The sequence below is a fragment of the Colobus angolensis genome, unplaced genomic scaffold, assembly GCF_000951035.1.
Source record: "Colobus angolensis palliatus isolate OR3802 unplaced genomic scaffold, Cang.pa_1.0 Scaffold27, whole genome shotgun sequence".
Classification (NCBI taxonomy): domain Eukaryota; kingdom Metazoa; phylum Chordata; class Mammalia; order Primates; family Cercopithecidae; genus Colobus; species Colobus angolensis.
The window spans coordinates 3,823,910-3,844,399 of NW_012115932.1; the positions used below are offsets into that span (position 1 = coordinate 3,823,910).

General features: G+C 41.1%; 1 protein-coding gene across 2 annotated transcripts in view; it reads left to right on the forward strand.

Moving 5' to 3' along the window:
• TTC1 (tetratricopeptide repeat domain 1) overlaps positions 1-20,490 on the forward strand; it is a 59,284-nt gene that overhangs the window by 23,340 nt on the left and 15,454 nt on the right. For both annotated transcript variants that reach the window (XM_011947694.1, XM_011947695.1), the window contains exons 3-7: positions 3,863-3,923; positions 5,696-5,808; positions 12,412-12,448; positions 18,678-18,826; positions 20,281-20,335. In XM_011947694.1, coding sequence (XP_011803084.1) covers positions 3,863-3,923; positions 5,696-5,808; positions 12,412-12,448; positions 18,678-18,826; positions 20,281-20,335 — 415 coding nt within the window. The remainder of the gene's footprint in view (positions 1-3,862; positions 3,924-5,695; positions 5,809-12,411; positions 12,449-18,677; positions 18,827-20,280; positions 20,336-20,490) is intronic.

Sequence of the window (20,490 nt, forward strand, 5' to 3'; positions counted from 1 at the left end):
TCAGTGTTTACTACTCAGTGGACCACTGGGTTGTGATTTATCAGTTGAAACAATGGGATGCCTTACTTAAGAGTAGTTGACCTCAGCTCACACCTGTAATCCCGGAAATTTGGGAGGCCGAGACAGGCAAGTCACTTGAGGCCTGGAGTTTAAGACCAGCCTGGGCAACATGGCAAAACCCCATCTCTACTAAAAATACAAAAAATTAGCCAGGTGTGGTAGCGCATGCCTGTAAACTCAGCTACTCAGGAGGCTGAGGCATGAGAATCACTTGAACCTCGGAGGTGGAGGTTACAGTGAGCCAAGATCACGCCACTGCACTCTAGACTGGGTGATGGAGTGAGAGTCTGTCTCAAAAAATAATAATAATAATAACCTCAGAATTACATTCTGGAGCCTTTCGCTTGGCTAGCTCAACTTTCAGTTCTTCAAGTTAGAAAGACAAGATGAGGGCTGGGCACACTGGCTCACACCTATAGTCCCAACACACTGGGAGGCTGAGATGAGAAGACTGCTTGAGCCCAGGAGTTTAAGACCAACCTGGCCAACACTGTGAGACCCCATCTCTATTAAAAACAGAAAAAAATTACCTAGGGGCAGGCAGTGCTGCTTGCTTATAGTCCCAGCTACTCAGAAGGATTGCTTGAGCCCAGGAGTTCAAGGTTACAGTAAACTCTTATGGTGCCACTGCACTCCAGCCTGGACAACAGAAGGAGAGCCTGTCTCTGACAATAAAAATAAAGACACGGTGAGTATTTCTTGAGCTGGCTGCTCTGGCTGGCCCTTAGCACTAATTCCTTTCTTGGCTTTGCCCATTGGGAACTTGATGTTATCAATTTCCCAAAGAATGATTGGCCTCCTAAAACATGAATGCCCATACACACGCTTACTTCACAAGAGCCTGGTCTGGCGGTCTGATTGATTCATCTGTGTTCATAGAAGATTCCTAATGAGTTGGCTCTGAAGAGAAGATTATAGATCAGAAAGTAGCTTAAGATTTACAGTTAATGCTAAAGAAATTGAAAACTCCTAAAGGATGGGCATTAAGCTCTAGTAACTTGATGATTTAACCCCTCTATGAAGAATTTGTTTCTTAAAAAAAAAAAAAGAAGAAAAAAAAAGAATTTGTTTCTTAAATAACTGCTAACTGAATTTGTTATGTTGTCTTTGCTCGCCAGCATCCAATAACCCTAATACCCCTTCCTATTTGGAGGAATTCTCTTGTGTTGTAATCTTATTGAGTGGTAGTACCCCATGTCTCTCACTTCATGCTCTGACAACCAAGGCTTGTGATCGATGCTTGGTATATTAGATGCTTCTGACCGAGACCTTGAATCCAGATTGAGTGAAGCAAAGAAAATGGAATGGTTAGAGTTGATTTGCTACCATCGTAGCCCTGTCCTGGCAAGTCTTTCACTAAAAGACACTCATGCATTCTGCTTCTGCTTCTTGACAGAGCCTCCTTGAGTTCTACTTGCTTGCTTGCTTTTTTTTTTTTTTTTTTTTTGAGACGAGTCTCACTCTGTCGCCAGGCTGGAGTGCAGTGGCACGACTTTGGCTCACTCCAACCTCCACCTCCCAGGTTCAAGCAATTCTCCTGCCTCAGCCTCCTGAGTAGCTGGGACTACAGGCATGCGCCACCACATCCAGCTACTTTTCTTTTTTTTTAGTACAGATGGGGTTTCACCATGTTAGACAGAATGGTCTCGATCTCTTGGCCTCATGATCCACCCGCCTTAGCCTCCCAAAGTACTGGAATTACAGGTGTGAGCCACCATGCTCGGCCGAGCTCTACCTGCTTTCTAAGCCTATTCTTTAAGCCTCCCATTGATTGTGTGAGTGCTGATGTCTTTCCAATAAGCCTACCCCCTAAAGTTTTTTGCTTAAGATAGTCTTTTGCTTGCATCCAATAACCCTAATCAATACAGTAGAGATTGTTACAATCCAAGCATCTTTCTTATGGGTAGTACTAGGTAAATATGGCCATGTTCTTATATTTTATTTTCTTCTGAATTCCTTTAGAATAGCCCTTCCCTCAGATACATCATATCTTAAAATGAATTTTTATGTGTATCTGCTATGTGTCTGGCACATAGGACATACCATAAAAATTAGATTCACTCTATACTTACCTTTTAGTTTCTTCGTTGAGATTCATCAAGTGCTGTGTTTAATCCGCAATGTAATAATAAAACATTTGGGAAATACCCGGTCTCATCAATAGCATATTGACAAATCTTTTCCAGAGAAAGAATATTTTTACTTTGGTTCCTGTATTAGTCCGTTTTCACACTGCTATTAAGAATTGCCTGAGACTGGGTGATTTATAAACAAAAGAGGTTGAATTGACTCACAGTTCCACATGACTGCAGAGGCCTCAGGAAACTTACAATCATGGCGGAAAGTGAAGGGGAAGCAGATGGTTTTAAAGTGTGGCACTTGAAAACCATCAGTTCTCATGAGAGTGAACTCACTATCATGAGAACAACATGAGAGAACCCCGCCATGATCCAGGGTCCGTCCCTCGACCTGTGGGGATATTTGGGTAGGGACACAGACCATATCAGTTCCTAATGTTAAAAAGACCTGTTGTTTAGGTTCCAGGCTTCTCTCGTGCATGAAATACCCTGCTCAAACTGTATTTCCTCCCTTTGAGATTACTTAATCAGAAGCTTCAAAAAGGAAGAAAGAACTCAGCACAGTGGTGTGCACCTATAGTCCCACCTACTCAGGAAGCTGAGGCAGGAGGATCACTTGAGCCCAAGAGTTCAAGGTTATAGTGTGTGTTGGTCACATCTGTGAATAGCCACTGCACTCTAGCCTGGGCAACATAGCGAGACCCTATCTCTTTAAAAAATAAAAGGGGAGGACTTTGGGGGATTCTCTGTTTTTGGGGGTTTTGTTGTTTTTATTTTAAAGCACTGTCAAAAGGTGGCAGGCAGGCAGACTCTTCTGGTTTGGCTTGTGCCAGTTATATTGTTAAGATGTTCCAGAAGAAAGTGCACACACTCAACATGCGTCTACTTGGCTTTGCAGGAAAATATTCTCTCAGCCTTTGTATATGATGAGTTTTTGGCCATCTGTGCGAGTTTCTGTGTTGTTTGAATAACCTAAGAAAAGACAGACTAATTTATTTAGGTTTCTTCATATTTTCCTGTGTTAACCTGCTAACAGTATACTGCCCTAACCCTACAGACATGGCTTGTCCCCGCGAATGTGCTCTCCTAGCATACTGTGTCTCCTTCACGACACAAACCATGAAGGGTTCTTATATCTACAAGGATTAAAGTACTTATTTCACAGAAAATAATAGCTTATTTTTTATTGAGCCCTTATTTGCTAGTCACTGTATGAGCAGCTTTACATATATTATTACATTAATCCATTAAACAGTAGTACATAATATTATTAAAGCTTCATTTTTGAAGTGAAGAGACTAAGGCTCAGAAAGATTCTGAAACTTGTCCAAGGTCACATAACTAGTAAGTACTGGAAGCTAGAATTTGAATTTACACTGGTATGTACACCAGTGGGTATGTTATTTAGTTTCATTTCTGAGTAAGTAGAAATTAAGTGATACTATAGTTATCATTCCATGCAAAAGCCAGAAACATAGAAAGCAAAGGACATGCCAAGAAAACCTACGTTTTTTGTTTTAAACATCAAGAATAAAATTGATAATTATCCCGATGGTCATGTGTTTTTCTTCCTCTAACACTGTACAAGGTTTTGGTGAAACTGATCCAGTTCTCAAAAGTCAGACTGTTGCCTATTAAATAGGCTTGTGTGTAAAGAAAGCTCACCTTTTTGTTCACTTATAATAATATTGTGAGAAATTATGTAATTCTCCGATCTCTTTCAGAAGAGAAGAGAAGAGAGCACTAGACTAAAGGAGGAGGGAAATGAACAGTTTAAGAAAGGAGGTAAGGTAACTTTCAGCACTGATAATCTGGTCATCTTGACTCCTCATCCTGTTATAGAGTCTGTGAAGAAATCCCAAAGAACATTTGAAGAAACCCCAAAACCAAACTTCACAATACAATGTTGCTTCCCAGTACCTTGGCATTTTGGGTTTTTAACCAGGCCAAATTATTCATCTGATGGTGACAAGTTACCATTTGTCTCTTGGCACATGCATGGTCTTTCTGTAATCCACTATCCATTAATCTAGAATCAAGGGTGAAACTCTTGAGCTCTTGCTTTGGAAAACACTAACCTGGAGTGTTAAAAGGTTATGTGCTACATTGCTGTAAAAGCAGAGTCCCCACTCCTCACTTGCTGTGGGGCTATAAAAGCAGGCCTGACTGCTCTGGTAGGGCTTTGGTTGCTCCTGCTTTCTTTCTTTTTTTAAATTCTCCAAACTGCTTCAGAAGGGTTGCTCTTTCGTGTGCCATTTTCTTTGGATGGCTTAAGTAGAGAGATTCTTCATGTCCTTCTGCATTTTCTACATTTGCTTAGAAATAAGTTGATGGGGTTCATTCTGATAATTTGGGTTAACTAGTTGATCTTAGAGCAGAAGTCTTCTGCCACATCTCAAAGTATATATCCTTCAGAAATCTAGGAGTGTTAAGATTTTCCCCCAGTTATTTTCAGGTTTTTTATTTTTATTTTTTTTTTCTCCAAAAGTTACCCTATTATCTGATTTCAGATTTTAATTTTTTTTCTTCTATTTCCTGGTTTAGTAATCATTAATATTTTTTTCTAATAGAATAAATACTTCTAACTTTGAAAGCATATTTTTTGTATGTTAATATTAAATATTTCAAACCTGAGAAAGGAGTACATAGGCAATTTTCTGTTAGTATCCTGACCATAATGCTCTTTTTCACTATTTTCTCTTTTAAGGTCTTGTTTAAATATTGATTTTTACATTGTTCCTTTTAGCTCTATCAATTGTCTCTCTTCAAACATTTCACAGATGCCGTTTTAGCCAGGTTGACTGTATGAAAGCACAACAGATTTAATTAAAACAAATATAATTTCTTTATCTCAGGCCATGGATCCCAGAGTTTAGTCTCTTTCCTCTGTCTAGTTCTCTAACCTCCTTTGAAAACTCCTTTCTGGGGCCGGGCGCGATGGCTCAAGCCTGTAATCCCAGCACTTTGGGAGGCCGAGACGGGCGGATCACGAGGTCAGGAGATCGAGACCATCCTGGCTAACACGGTGAAACCCCGTCTCTACTAAAAAATACAAAAAACTAGCCAGGCGAGGTGGCGGGCGCCTGTAGTCCCAGCCAGCCACTCGGGAGGCTGAGGCAGGAGAATGGCGTAAACCCGGGAGGCGGAGCTTTCAGTGAGCTGAGATCCGGCCACTGCACTCCAGCCTGGGCGACAGAGCGAGACTCCGTCTCAAAAAAAAAGAAAACCCCTTTCTGAATTCCCCAGCCAAATGAAAACTGAACATTGAGGGAATGCCAGGACTCCTGAGTATTGAGGGCTTGTCGCTGACAGCATGTTCAGCTGTCAGTTCACCAAGCACAGCCTGTGAGGTTGGCACAAGTGAGCACTGTTCCTTTAAAGAGAGAAGAAAGGAGGAAGTGATTTTTACTGCCCCAGACTTAATAGACTGTGACCATCTTTTAACTCGAAACCTTCATCCTATGAATGGAAAACAGTGCTTCTGAGATCCTGCGGAATATAGTAGTATCAGGAATAAAATCATAATGACCACTCATCCTTTATCTTATCATCCTCAGATTATATAGAAGCTGAAAGTTCTTATAGTCGAGCCCTTGAAATGTGCCCATGCTGCTTCCAAAAGGAGAGGTCGATTCTATTTTCAAATAGAGCTGCAGCAAGGATGAAACAGGTATGTATCTTTGACCTTTTCTTTTTAAAAAGCACATGGACTTGCAGTCTTTTCATACCATAGTTTCTCTCCAAAAACTAGCATAGAGGTTGCTGCCTCCCTTTTCCTGCCCATATATGTTCCTGATGTAAAGGCCACAGGGAGAATAGAAAATCTTTTGAAAAGGCCGGGCGCGGTGGCTCAAGCCTGTAATCCCAGCACTTTGGGAGGCCGAGACGGGTGGATCACAAGGTCAGGAGATCGAGACCATCCTGGCTAACACGGTGAAACCCCGTCTCTACTAAAAAATACAAAAAACTAGCCGGGCGAGGTGGCGGGCGCCTGCAGTTCCAGCTACTCCGGAGGCTGAGGCAGGAGAATGGCATAAACCCGGGAGGTGGAGCTTGCAGTGAGCTGAGATCCGGCCACTGCACTCCAGCCTGGGCGGCAGAGCGAGACTCCGTCTCCAAAAAAAAAAAAAAAGAAAAGAAAATCTTTTGAAAAACTTGAGTCAGATTACTGTTAACATTCCCCGTTAAAGTAGCTGAGTGAATACTTTCATGGAAGGAGGGCTGGCAAGTTTTTTGCTAAACTAGGGCAGGTTAATGAAGCAGTGAACCAAGCAGTGCATGTCCTAGAATAGCTCTAGATCCTTATTTTAGGCCTCTGGAATTCTAGATAAACATGCAAAGGCACAGGGAAACACCGGTGAAAACTCTGGGCTTTAAAGCATCTTTAAAGATGGTTGTTCCTAGGATTCTGACTTTTCTGTTCAAAGTATGGACACTTGGAGAAATCTCCAGCAGTTGGGATAAAAGGTACCCCTAAATGCAAAATAGGTGTCAAGGAACTTTAAAAACATTTTGTATTTCCAAAGGATTGAGAACCTAGTATAATAAGGTGAGTGTGGAATAGGTGAGAGTACAAATATATTTGTTTTATACCGTGATGGTATTAAAAGTTAGATTTGGGCCAGGCACAGTGGCTCATGCCTGTAATTCCAGCACTTTGGGAGGCCGAAGTGGGCGAATCACCTAAGGTCAGGAGTTCGAGACCAGCCTGACCAACATGGTCAAACCCCATCTCTACTAAAAATACAAAAATTAGCCAGGTGTGGTGGTGGGTGCCTGTAATCCCATCTACTCAGGAAGCTGAGGCAGGGGAATCTCTTGAACCCTGGAGGCGGAGGTTGCAGTGCACTGCACTCCAGCCTGGGCGACAAGAGTGAAACTCCACCTCAAAAAATAAGTTAGATTTGTTTCTGATTTGTCTGATTTTCCTATTTAGTCTTCATAATCGTTGGATTGAAATGGGAGTGGTTTTTTTTAAAAAAAAAAAAAATACCACTTTTTAAACTATGGCTACTTACATTCAAAGCGCAAAGGATAGGTTATTTAACATAGCTTTAAGCAACCATGATGCTGGCTCAAGATTGGGAGTGGCAGTTTTTTCATTTGTTTAGATCAGATATCTCTTTGGATACTGTCTGAAATTCTCAAACGTCTCTACTACAGTTGCTTTAGGGGACAAGGTTTTTTTGTTTGTTTGTTTTTTTGAAAGGCCCCAGGGCAGGGATGGGGATGTGTGCTTTGAATGCTTGGACATGCAGAAAGGTTACGGTTTTTTTTACCGGAACTTGTATAGGATTCAATCTTCAAAGCAGAGTGTTTTTGGACTATTTCATGCGGCATGAGAGAAGAAATAATTTTAGAGTATACAAAGCAACATTTTGTATTAGAGAAAACGAAACAATTGGTTTAAGTTTATTTAAAACAATATTCTTTAATGTATCCCACCAGCAATCAGAATTAACATCTAACAGTTTTTACACCTACCTGGAAAATTCTGATCTTTTGGATTTGCTTCTCCATTTTGCCACATTCTTAGACTGGACATTGTCATTGTGAAATGGGATCAAGGATGCGCCTTCAGTATCAGGGGAAATGCACCATACCCAGTTAGCTCCTGGAATTGGGGATTCTTTGTTTCCATAGTTGCCCAAGTTATTGATATTTCTAGGTTTGGGCTGGTGTAAGTAGTCTGGTTCTTGAGTTAGGAAGATATATGGTCTTGCTAATAATATTTTGTCTGTCACATCTGAGGAAAACTCAAAAGAACATTGCTCTATGATTGCTTCCTGTTCAAAGAATAGTTTTATTGGTAAAGTTTTCTGTTCTTTTAAGTTGCATTCTTTTTTTTTTTTTTTATGAGATTGGAGTCTCGCTCTGTCACCCAGGCTGGAATGCAGTGGCATGATCCCAGCTCATTGCAACCTCTGCCTCCCGTGTTCAAGCGATTCTCCTGCCTCAGCCTCCTGAGTAGCTGGGATTACAGGTGCCTACCACCACACCTGGATAATTTTTGTATTTTTAGTAGAGACAGGGTTTCACCATGTCGGTCAAGCTGGTCTTGAACTCCTGACCTCATGATCCGCCCACCTTAGCCTCCCAAAGTGCTAGGAAGGCATGAGCCGCCGTGCCTGGCCTTAAGTTTTTAATACTTTATGAAGACTCTAAAATGAGAGACTTGATAACTTCTAGGATTAGTGCCCTGACACAATTTAAGGAGCATATTCTAAGTTTTTCAAGGAAATGATGGTTCAACTGCTTTAAGAGGTAAAGACGAAGAATTTCTGAAAGGCAGGTTTGCAAGCTTAGCATCCCTGACTTAGTGCCCCTGGCCACACTTCACATTTCATATCTGGAGAGAGAAAAGGTAACCTGGAGTTAGGGCAGAGTTTCAGCTCTAGGTCTTGCTAGCTACACAAGAGCAGAGCCCTAAAAGAATAGGTTCTCTTTTTCTTTTTTTAACTACTGTCCTTATATATTATATACATTGTTTTATATCTATAGTTAGATTTGTTTGTCCTTGTATATTGTGTATATTTGTTTTGTCCTTATGTATTATGTATATTGTTTTATAGAGATAGCTACCTATATATAAAAATTATGAAAGAACAGTAAAGTTGTGATCTGTTTTTTTTCACACACTCCACTTTGGGGACTACCATTGTAAGCACCAGACAGCACCTGGGTCTTCTGAGGCATTAGCAGACTATGAGCCTCAAGCAAAAGTTTCTGCAATAAAATTCCGTAATTCCTTGGTTTGAAGAGGACAGTGGATAAGATGCACTACAGCTTAATAATCACTTCTAGGCACACAAAGAATACCACCACAACAGCTGTACACATAAATTGTAAAGATTTATTTCTATTTCAGAAACTGTGAAATTGTGTGTCTTTGACTTAGAGAAATGTGATAGGTTGGAGAAATACATATAAAGTTATACAGATTTCTTTAAAGGACTTCTTAGAGTTTTTAATACTTGAACTGGTATGCTGAACATTAGAAGAGAAATTAAAAAGGTCCCAGATGACCCTGAAACCTTTTTTGTTTTGTATATTGTGGTAAAATACAGATAACATAAAGTTGGCCATTTTAAAGTACAGTCATGAGTCAGTTAACAATAGGCATACATTCTGAGAAATGTGTTATTAGGTGATTTCATCATTGTGCAAACATCATATACTTACACAAATCCAGATGGTATGGTCTACTACACACCTAAGCTGTATAGCATAGCCTGTTGCTCCTAGGCTACAAACCTGTACAGCATGTTTCCACACTGAATACTCTAGGCAGTTGGAGCACAATGGTAAGTATTTGAGTACCTAAACAGAAAAAGTGCAGTAAAAATGCAGTATAAGATATTTTTCAAATGGTGCATCTATATATATATATACACACACACACATACGTATACACATACACATACATATACTGTATATACCATGAATGGAGCTTGCAGGACTAGAAATTGCTCTAGGTGAGTCAGTGAGTGAGTGGTGAGTGAATGTGAAGGCCTAGGACATTACACTATTGTAGACTTCATAAACATCTTACATTTAGGCTTCACTAAATTTATTTTTTTTATTTTTCTTTAATAAATTCACCTTGGTTTACTATACTTTGTTTTCTTTATCAACTTTTAAATTTTTGTAAACTCTTTTGTAATAACAGCCTAAAACATAAACATGTACAACTACAAAAATATTTTCTTTATATCCTTATCTTCTGAGCCGGGGCAGTATCTTGCTCTTTTGCCCGGGCTTGAGTGCAATGGCATGGTCATCGCTCGCTACAGCCTTGAACTCCTGGACTCATGCAATCCTCCCACTTCAGCCTCCCAAGTAGCTGGGACTACAGACCTGCACTACCACGCCCAGCTAATTTTGTTTGGTTTTCTTTTAATTTTTTTTAAAATTTTTTAAGAAATGGGGTCTTACTGTGTTTCACAGATTAGTATTGAACTCCTGGCCTCAAGTGGTCATCCTGCTTCAGCCTCCCGAGTCACTAGGATTATAGGCGTGAGCCACCATGCCCAGCTGTATTCTTATTCTATATACTTTTTTCTATTAAGTAGTGGTTTGTTTTTGTTTTTGTTTTTTTTCACTTTTTAAACTTTTCTGTTGAAAACTAGGATGCAAATACACACAGTAGCCTAGGCCTACACAGGATCAGGAGCATCAGTATCACTGTCTTCCACCTCCACATCTAGTCCCACTGGAGGGTCCTCAAGAGCGACACATACATGAAACTGTCATCTCCTATGATAACAATGCCTTCTTCTGGAATACTTCCATACTTCCTGTAGGACCTGTCTGAGGCTGTTCGATGGTAAACTTTTTGTTTTAGTAGAAGGAATACACTCTTAACATAATAAAAAGTAGTGTATAGTAAATACATAAACCAGTAACAGCCATTTTTTATCAAGTGTTATGTATATGTTATGCTTTCTTTTTTTTGGAGATGGAGTCTCACTCTGTTGCCTAGGCTGGAGTGCAATGGTGCTATCTCAGCTCACTGCAACCTCTGCCTCCCGGGTTCAAGCGATTCTCCTGCCTCAGCCTCTCAAGTAGCTGGGATTACAGGTGCGCGCCACCATGCCCAGCTAATTTTTTTGTATTTTTTATGGCGATGGGGTTTCACCATGTTAGCCAGGCTGGTCTCGAACTCCCGACCTCAGGTGATGGGCCCACCTTGACCTCCCAAAGTGCTGAGATTACAGGCATGAAGCACCATGCCCAGCCTGTGTTATACTTTCACATGACTTGCAGTGCAGTAGGTTTGTTTACCCCAGCATCACACCAACATCTGAGTAGTAAGTTATGCCATGATGTTATGATGGCTACTGTGTCATTAGGTGATAGGAATTTTTCAGCTCCGTTATACTCCTATGGGACTACTGTTTTATACACAATCTATCATTGATTGAAATGTCATTATACAGTGCACGACTGTATACAATTCAGTGTATTAAAATACCTTCACAGTGTTATATAGCCAATACCACTATCTAGTTCCAGAATTTTTCCATCATCCTAAAAGGATACCCCACACTCATTAAGTCGTCACTCTTCATCCTGAAACTTTTTTTTTATTTTCTGAGACGGAGTCTTGCTTTGTTGCCCAGGCTTGAGTGCAGTGGCGTGAACTCGGCTCATAGCAATCTCCACCTCCTGATTTCAAGCAATTCTCTTGCCTCAGCCTCCCAAGTAGCTGGGATCACAGGCACCCGCCACCACGCCTGGCTAATTTTTGTATTCTTAATAGAGACAGGATTTCACCACGTTGGCCAGGTCTCAAACTCCTGACCTCTAGTAATCCTCCCACCTTGGTCCTCCATAATGCTGGGATTGCAGGTGTGAGCCACTGCACCCAGCCCTGAAACTGCTTTTGATTGAATCCTGAAACAATTTCGCTGACATTGCTCTGAAATATTCTGCAGAATATTTAGTATTTGCTACAGAAGGCATTGTGAGATTATTGAACACTTATTTGAAATAACTTATTTCTGTAATACAAAAATTCCTAATTTCAGGAAAATGGACATTTTAGAACTACAAGACATCTTATATAACATCCAGTCCACACTGCTCCTATTTTAAATGAGACAAACTGAGCCCTAGAGAAGGAAAATAGCATGGCCAGTGTTAAAGAGCAGGTTGTTGTCAGAGCCAGGACCAGAATTCAGTCTTTGACATCCAGTGTTCTTTCCGCTGTGTCATGCTTCTAGATTCAGAAAGTTCAATTAGTTAAATACTTTAAGTGTTTTGTATTTTTGTTTGATCAGTGGATAAATTAAGGCTTATAACTGAGACTACATGACAAGCCACACTGTGTGTCTGTAGATGGAGCATCTGTATACTTTCTGAAATATACAACTTTGGGGTATGATAGTATAACCACTAGCCAGAGAGGAGGGTAATTCAGTTATTCACATGTCAGTCATTTGCCCTGTTTTAGGTCACAAAGTTTCTCAATGTCAGCATTCTGATGTAAAGTGTCTTGCAAATGTAATAGGTCAGTTAGAACAATCTTTAAAGACACTTTCAGAAAGAAGCGACTTGAATAATGTGTTACCAGGAGGCTTTCAGATCAGAGCCATCCCCACGTAAATTTTGAATTTTGTCTTGGAAGTAACGTTCAGGTTTTTACATAGTTTCTTTGAAAACCATTCTGTATCTCCATAAGCAGTTATTAGTGATCAGATCATGTCATTAAGCCTTTGGGCCATTAAGATAAAACTAGGGCAACATATATTAATACTATTTTTCTTTTTAGGACAAGAAAGAAATGGCCATCAATGACTGCAGCAAAGGTACAGCTTTATTATCTCACTACATGTTAACATACAGGAGCATTATGTCAGACAGAGGGGCTTTGGGTCAGGTGTGCGCTTGTACATGTGTACCCTTCCTCTGGGGCCTTTCAAGAGGTAGCTTTATAATTCTTTATTTTCAGAGATACTATATAATAGTCATCTTAGAGTAACTGCTTTTGAATGGATAGTTCAGTCAGTTTCTCCTCTACTGGTAAATACATGAAGAAAAATTCTAGCCTGGGCAGCATGGCAAAACCCTGTCTCTACCAAAAATACAAAAGTTAGGCAGATGTGGTGGCATGTGCCTGCAGTCCCAGCTACTCGGGAGGCTGAGCCCAGGAGGTTGGGGCTGTGGTGAGCCATGATTATGCCACTGTACTCCAGCCTAGGTGACAGAGTGACCCTGTCTCCAAAAGAAAAAAAAATTTAGTGCTATCTTGGCAACAGAACTCATGGAATAGAATTTACCTCCTGTAGTCTCTGAATTACTTTCTGTTGAGATTCAAATTGAAGATTGTAGCTGCTGTTAGAGCATTTGGATCTGTGTATTTTGAGAAGGGGGACAACTGTGATGAGGGACAGTTTCTGTTAGTGAATTGATAGTCTTTTCGGGTGTCAATTCTTCCAAACCTACTTCACATCATTTTTTTTACCCTTTCAGATTCACAATGAATCAAGCCTTTGCTATATGATACCTAAGTTCTATTAAGATCTTATCATCCCACTAACTTTTATAGTGACACCTCAGACATAGGGTCACTACAGTTTTTTTGTGTTTTTTGGGGTTTTGTTTTGTTTTGTTTTGTTTTGTTTTGTTTTTCAAAAATTGCCTGATAGGCCAGACTGGTGTCTTGCCTCTCTAACCAACTTCATGTGGAGAATACACATAATTACTTTGTCTTGCATCTTAGTCTCACAAGTTTTTCTAACAAATCACTATTTTTGTGTTTTCTATTTTTTTAGTTTTTCTTCTTTGGATAATAGTTTCTGGGAGAATTATAGAGCGGAAGAGAACCTTATATGTTATCTAGATCCCCTCTCACACTAAGTGTGTATTCCCCTGCTGTTACCAAAAAGGGATCCTGATCCAGACCCCAAGAAAGGATTCTTGGACCTCTCACAAGAAATAATTCAGGGCAAGACCATAAAGTGAAAAAGCACATTTATTAGAGACATAAAGAAACCAAAGAAGGGCTACTCCATAGGCAGAGCAGCAGTCAGTGTGGGCTGCTCAGTGAAGTATACTTACAGTTATTTCTTGATTATACGCTAAGCAAGGGGTGGATTACTCATGAAATTTCCAAGAATGGGGCAGAGATTTCCCAGAACTGAGGGTCCCTTCTTAGAATATATAGGGTAACCTCTGAATGTTGCCATGACATTTGTAAACTATCGTGGTGCTGGAGGGAATGTGTTTTAGCATGTTAATGCATTATAATTTGCATATAGGAAGCAGTGAGGATGACCAGAGGTCACTTCAATCGCCATCTTGGCTTTGATGGGTTTTGGCCAGCCTCTTTACTGCATCCTGTTCTGTCAGCAGGGTCTTTGTGACCTGTATCTTGTGCCAACCTCCTCTCTCATCCTGTGATTAAGAATGCCTTAACCTCCTGGGAATGCAGCCCAGTAGGGCTCAGCCTTATTTTACCTAGCCCCTGTTCAAGATGGAGCCACTCTGATTCAAATGCCTCTGACACGCCTATCTTTTTATTTAATTAGTTTGGTGCCCTCTCTACTGGCTTTCTTTTCTTTGTATTTGGTATTTCCTTATAGTGTCTGAAACTGTTTCTATATTATAATATAGAAGACCACTTCTGATCTGTTACCAAGTTGGACTGGAACTAATTTTGAATGTGCTGTTTTGTTTGGAAGAAGTTATTTAACCTATTTCCTTTATGTGAGGATGTGTGGGTTTGAGAAGTTTAAATTAGGAACAAGCTGCTGGTTTTCAGAGTTTCTTTCTCTGTAACCAAATGGTGAAAAAATGCCTTGTAAGCGTGATTAGCATGGTATATTGTTAGAAATAGTTCATTTCCATATGAAACAGTTTACTTCCAGCTGCAGCCCAAAGTGTAGGAGCCTTGCCTAGAAAATGAGGGAAAGGAGAAGAAAGTGTTTTCCACATTTGTTTTTGGATTTGCTTAAACTAATATTTATGTGGTTAGACATGGTCGTTATGGATACATGCATTGTATTCATAGGCAAATTACATTTATATCAATATGGTTTGTTTGTATCGAGAGCCCCCGACATCCCCCACCTCCACACACACACACACACACACACACACACACACACACACACACACACACTCTCTCTCTCTCTCTCTCTCTCTCTCTCTGTCTCTGTCTGTCTCCCCTCTCTCAATTCATAAACCTTGGCAAAGAGCTTATTTCTGAGGTCATATTGGAGCTCCAGGGTTTTCATCCTTGACATAAAGTTTAAGTTCATTCTCACCTCAGTCTCCTAAGTAGCTGGGACTACAGGTGCACGCCACCACACCCAGCTCACTTTTTTATTTTTTATTTTTTATTTTATTTTTTCAGACAGAGTCTCGCTCAGTCGCCTAGGATGGAGTGCAGAGGTGCCATCTCGGCTCACTGCAACCTCCGCCTCCCAGGAGGCGATTCTTCTGCCTCGGCCTCCTGAGTAGCTGGGACTACAGGCACATGCCACCACGCCCGGCTAATTTTTGTATTTTTGGTAGAGATGGGGTTTCACCATATTGGCCAGGCTCATCTCGAACTCCTGACCTCATGATCTGCCCACCTCGGCCTCCCAAAGTGCTAGGGTTACAGGGGTGAGCCTTTGCGCCCAGCTCAAGGTCTGGGGTTTTTTCAGAAAACCTTCTCCTGGCCCAATATTCCCCTTCAATTGCTACACCATTTATCTGATCCCTCTCATTGAAATAATTGTCTATACTTGGCTGTCTGTACTTAGTCTTCCATTTTCTCCTTACTTCACTTCCATGGAGCATTTGTTTTATCCATGCCATTGAAACCCATCTTGTAAAGGTCATCAACAGTTTCATCTTGCTCAATTTAGTAGTTGCTTCTCTAGCCTAACTTCACTTGACCTTGCCTGCATTTAATACAGTTTATCATTCCTTTCTCCTTTAAAATTCTCTCTCTTAATTTTAATGAACTCTATTTGTTTTTTCCCTGCTTCCTTGGCTGTTCCTTCTTATTCTCCTTTGTTAGCTTTTATGTCAACCTCAACATTTTGGAAGTCTCTAGTTCTTAGTCCAGCATGGAACCCTCTTCTTTTTTTTCCTTCTGTATTTTCTCCCTAAGTGATCTCATTCAGTTCTGAAGCTTTAAATACTGTCTATAAATTAGCACAATGTAGCCATTCCACCTTGTGTGTATATTTCAAAATACGTTATGTTTGTGTTATATACCATAAATATACACAATTTTTATTTGTCGTTTTAAAAGTTAAATTGACAAGGAAAATGCATAGACTATTTAACCTAAGAAATTAGAGCAACAAGCCGGGCACAGTGGCTCACGGATGTAATCCCAACACTTTGGGAGGCTGAGGCTGGTGGATCACAAGGTCAGGAGTTAAAGACCAGCCTGATCATTATGGTGAAACCCTGTCTCTACTAAAAATACAAAAATTAGCAGGGCGTGGTGGCGCATGCCTGTAATCCCAGCTACTCAGGAGGCTGAGGCAGGAGAATGACTTGAACCCGGGAGGTGGAGGTTGCAGTGAGCCGAGATCGTCCCATTACACTCCAGCCTGGGTAACAGAGCAAGATTCCATCTAAAAAAAAGAAACTGGAGCAACAAAAATGCAATTAAGGGAAACAAAAGGAGTATTTTCATAAAGATAAAAGCCAAAATTAATGAATTTTTAAATATAAAACTAATAAATACATGCCATCTGTATGGCAGAGTTTCTGTCTTCAGCTCTGACTTCTGCCCTGTAGTCTAGTGTCCTGTATCCCACTGCAAAGTTGTTCTTTCTGCTTGGATGTCTGGTAGGCACCTCAGATATAACGTGCCCAGCCCCCATACACACACAGAACTTGCAGTTCATTTTTTCCATTCTAATAAATGGCATTACCATCCATTCCCTTGCTTAAGTTAAACCTTGGGAGTCATCCCTGATTGTTCTTTCATGCTGCGTGGCTAATTAATTAATTAGCAAGTTCCGTGGGCTCAAATTTAAACACAATCTAATCCAGCTGCTGTTTTCCATCTCTACTATTTCCAGCTTAGACCAAGCCAACATCTTCTCTCATCTGGACCACTGCATTAGCTTTCCAGCTGATCTCACAGCTTTCAGTCTTGCCCCAACCCCCACACTGCAGCCAAAGCAGTCCTTCAAAACTGTAAATCAGAGAATGTCTGAAGCTTGCTTGAAAACTTTCCAGTGGCTTCTCATCACACTCAGGAAAAAGTCCAAACTCATTTCCCTGGCCAAGAAGGTCCTCCATGGCCCCACATTTCAACCTCTGGTCCCCAGCCTGGTAACATGCCAGAGTTATTCTTATTGGTCCCTCTTCCTGGCACACTCCTCCTTAGCCTTTGACGTGGCTGGCCTCTCTCACATAGTCCCTCTTGATATTCTGAGACCACTTTCTGAAGTTGCCTGATTTCTCACTTCACTTGCATTTACATGACCTTGTTTTATTTTTCATTTTAGTACTATGACTATTGAAATTATATACCTGGCTACTCTTGCCTACTAGAATAGCATAAGGCTTCATGAGAACAAGGACTGTATCTGTCTTGTTTACCACGATAGCCCAGACATATACCAGGAAGCATGAATTTTTAAATTAAGGATAGATTATGAGAAAAGAAAAAAGTTCTAGAGCCAAGACATTGCTTTGTTTGTTTGTTTGTTTGTTTGTTTTGTTTTGTTTTTTGAGACAGTATTATCGCTCTGTTGCCCGGGCTGGAGTGCAGTGATGCAGTCTCCACTCATTACAACCTCCGCCTCCTGGGTTCAAGTGATTCTTATGCCTAAGCCACCCGAATAGCTGGGATTACAGGCCCACACTGCCACGCCCAGCTCATTTTTGTATTTTTAGTAGCGATGGGATTTCGCCATGTTGCTAGGCTGGTGGTCTCAAAGTCCTGACCCCAACTGACCTGCCTCAGTCTCCCAAAGTGCTGGGATTATGGGTGTGAGCCACCGCTGCTGGCCAGCACTGCTTTCTAATAGAAAAAGAAACAACTCGCAAGAAATTAGAAGAAATGCAGTATGTTGAACCAAAACATAGCAAAGGATTATTAGAAGGACAGCTGATGCTGGATATAGGAAAAGATATTATGCATCAACCACCTCATACTGCTGGAGCAGTAGTTTGAGGGTTGAAGGAACAGTGAGGATTTAACTAGAAATGTAATCTTAGTACTCAGGACCTAGAAAAAAGAGAATGATAAACTCTGCCACCAGACTAGTTTCCCTTAACTCTTTAATTTGTATCTTCAAATTATCTCTCACCTAGCCTGGGCAACATGGTGAAACCCCATCTCTACTAAAAATACAAAAATTAGCCGGGCGTGGTGACGCATGCCTGTAATCCCAGCCGCATGGGAGGCTGAGGCAGGAGAATCGCTTGAACCTGGGAGGGGGAGGTTGTAGTGAGCCAAAATCACACCACTGCACTCTAGCCTGGGCAACAGAGCGAGACTCCGTCTAAAAAAGAATTCTCTCTCACTCTTTCACTGCGCACTTGAACTCTGTGTTCTGGCCTGTCCTGGACTGGGTAAATGACAAGTGGGGAAAAACCAGGACTTGGAGTATAGACCAGGATATGGCAAACTACAGCCACAAGCCAAATCCAGCCTGCCACCTGTTTTTGATAGCCTAAAAGATAAGAATGGTTTTTACAGTTGTAAATGATTGGAAAGCAAAAGAAAAATATTTCATGATAATGTGAAAAGTATGTAAACTTAAATTTTAGTGTCCATAAATAGTTTATTGGAACACACCCACCCTTTTTTGTTTACGTGCTATGTGTGCCTGCTCTCGTGCTACAATAGCATCACTGAGGAGTTGCGACACAGAGGGTCTGTCTGGCCCACAAAGCCTACAGTCTTTACTGCCTTGCTCTTTATGGAAAAAGTTTTCCAGCATCAGGTATGCATTTGACAAATGACTCTTCCTTTCGTACCCTTGGAGGATGATTGATGAAGGAATCTGATATAGCCAAAGACATGTAGGCCTTTTTTCTTTGTGATAAAAATTATTTCTTCTCTTCTTACAGCAATTCAGTTAAACCCCAGCTATATCAGGGCAATATTGAGGAGAGCGGAGTTGTATGAGAAGACGGACAAGCTAGATGAAGCCCTAGAAGACTATAAATCTATATTAGAAAAAGATCCATCAGTACATCAAGCAAGAGAGGCTTGCATGGTAAAACCTACATTTTTTAAAATATTTTTCCTTCTATTCTTTGTGTTGCTACCCAGTGAGTCCTAAATAATCCCTTCAGACTCAGTTAAATTCCATTTCTGTGCTTTTGAGGAGCTTATTAAGATATCTGGGAGGCCAGGCGTGGTGGCTCATGCCTGTAATCCCAGCACTGCAGGAGGCCGAGGAGGAGAGATCAGTTGAGGCCAGGAGCTCGAGACCAGCTCGAGAGACAAAACCCCATCTCTTCTGAAAATACGAAAAATTAGCCACGTGTGGTTGTACACACCTATAGTCCTAGCTACTCGGGAGGCTGACACAGGAGAATTGCTTGAACCCAGAAGGCGGAGGTTGCAGTGAGCTGAGATCATGCCACTGCACTGCAGCCTGGGCGACAGAGAGGATCACTGAGCCTAGGAGCTGGAGGCTGCGGTGAGCTATGACTATGTCACTGCATTCCATCATAAGCAACAGAGTAAGACCTTGTCTCTTAAAAGCAGCCAACCAGGCTGGGCGCGGTGGCCTACGCCTGTAATCCCAGCACTTTGGGAGGCCAAGGAGGGCAGATCACCTGAGATCGGGAGTTCGAGACCAGCCTGACCAACATGGAGAAACCCTGTCTCTACTAAAAATACAAAATTAGCCGGGCGTGGTGGCACATGCCTGTAATCCCAGCAACTCAAGAGGCTGAGGCAGGAGAATTGCTTGAACCTGGGGGGTGGAGGTTGCAGTGAGCTGAGATTGCACCACTGCACTCCAGTCTGGGTGACAGTGCAAGACTGTCTTTTTTTAAAAAAAAAAAAGAAAAATGCAAATGAATAAGAAGAGTTAAAAATACAAATATAGCACTGTAAACATCTGATATGTATCCTTTCAGACTTTTTTTCTGTATATATTTATTTGTTAAATTTGTATTGATGTCCTCCTTTAGTGTAGGCTTTCTGTTAAAGCCTGGAAATAGAGCCAAATAAAACTTTTTTTTTTTTTTTTTTTTTTTTGAGACAGGGTCTCTGTCACCCACACTAGAGAGCAGTGGCACAGTCATGGCTCACTGCACCCTCGACCTCCCAGATTCAAGCAGCACTCCCGCCTCAGCTGCAACTACAGACACATGCCACCGCACCCAGCTGATTTTTGTATTTCCTATAGAGGTGGCACTTTGCCATGTTGCCCAAGGTGGTCTCAAACTCCTGAACTCAAGCGATCCAACTCAGCCTCCAAAAGTGCTGGGAATAAGGGCAGGAGTCACTGCACCTGGCCCAAACAGAACTTTTGTCTTTATGTAGCACACCCACAAACATAAATGCTTGGATTTTTTTTTCCCCCTTTATTTAATAGGATCATAGACATATACTTAACTTGATCTTATTTCCACATTAGGATTCTCGTGTTTCTCAAATTCAAAATAAAGGCAAAGGATTTTTTTTACCAACCCTTGTTTCTCTTCTTTTCCTCAGAGATTACCTAAGCAAATTGAAGAACGTAATGAAAGACTAAAAGAAGAGATGTTAGGTAAGCTTACTTCTTACTTTCGCTTGATCATAAACAGCTAGGAACCTAGGATGGGGACATAGTGAATACTAGAGGAAAACACAACAGTTAGAAAAAGTTTCCAGGGCCGGACGCGGTGGCTCAAGCCTGTAATCCCAGCACTTTGGGAGGCCGAG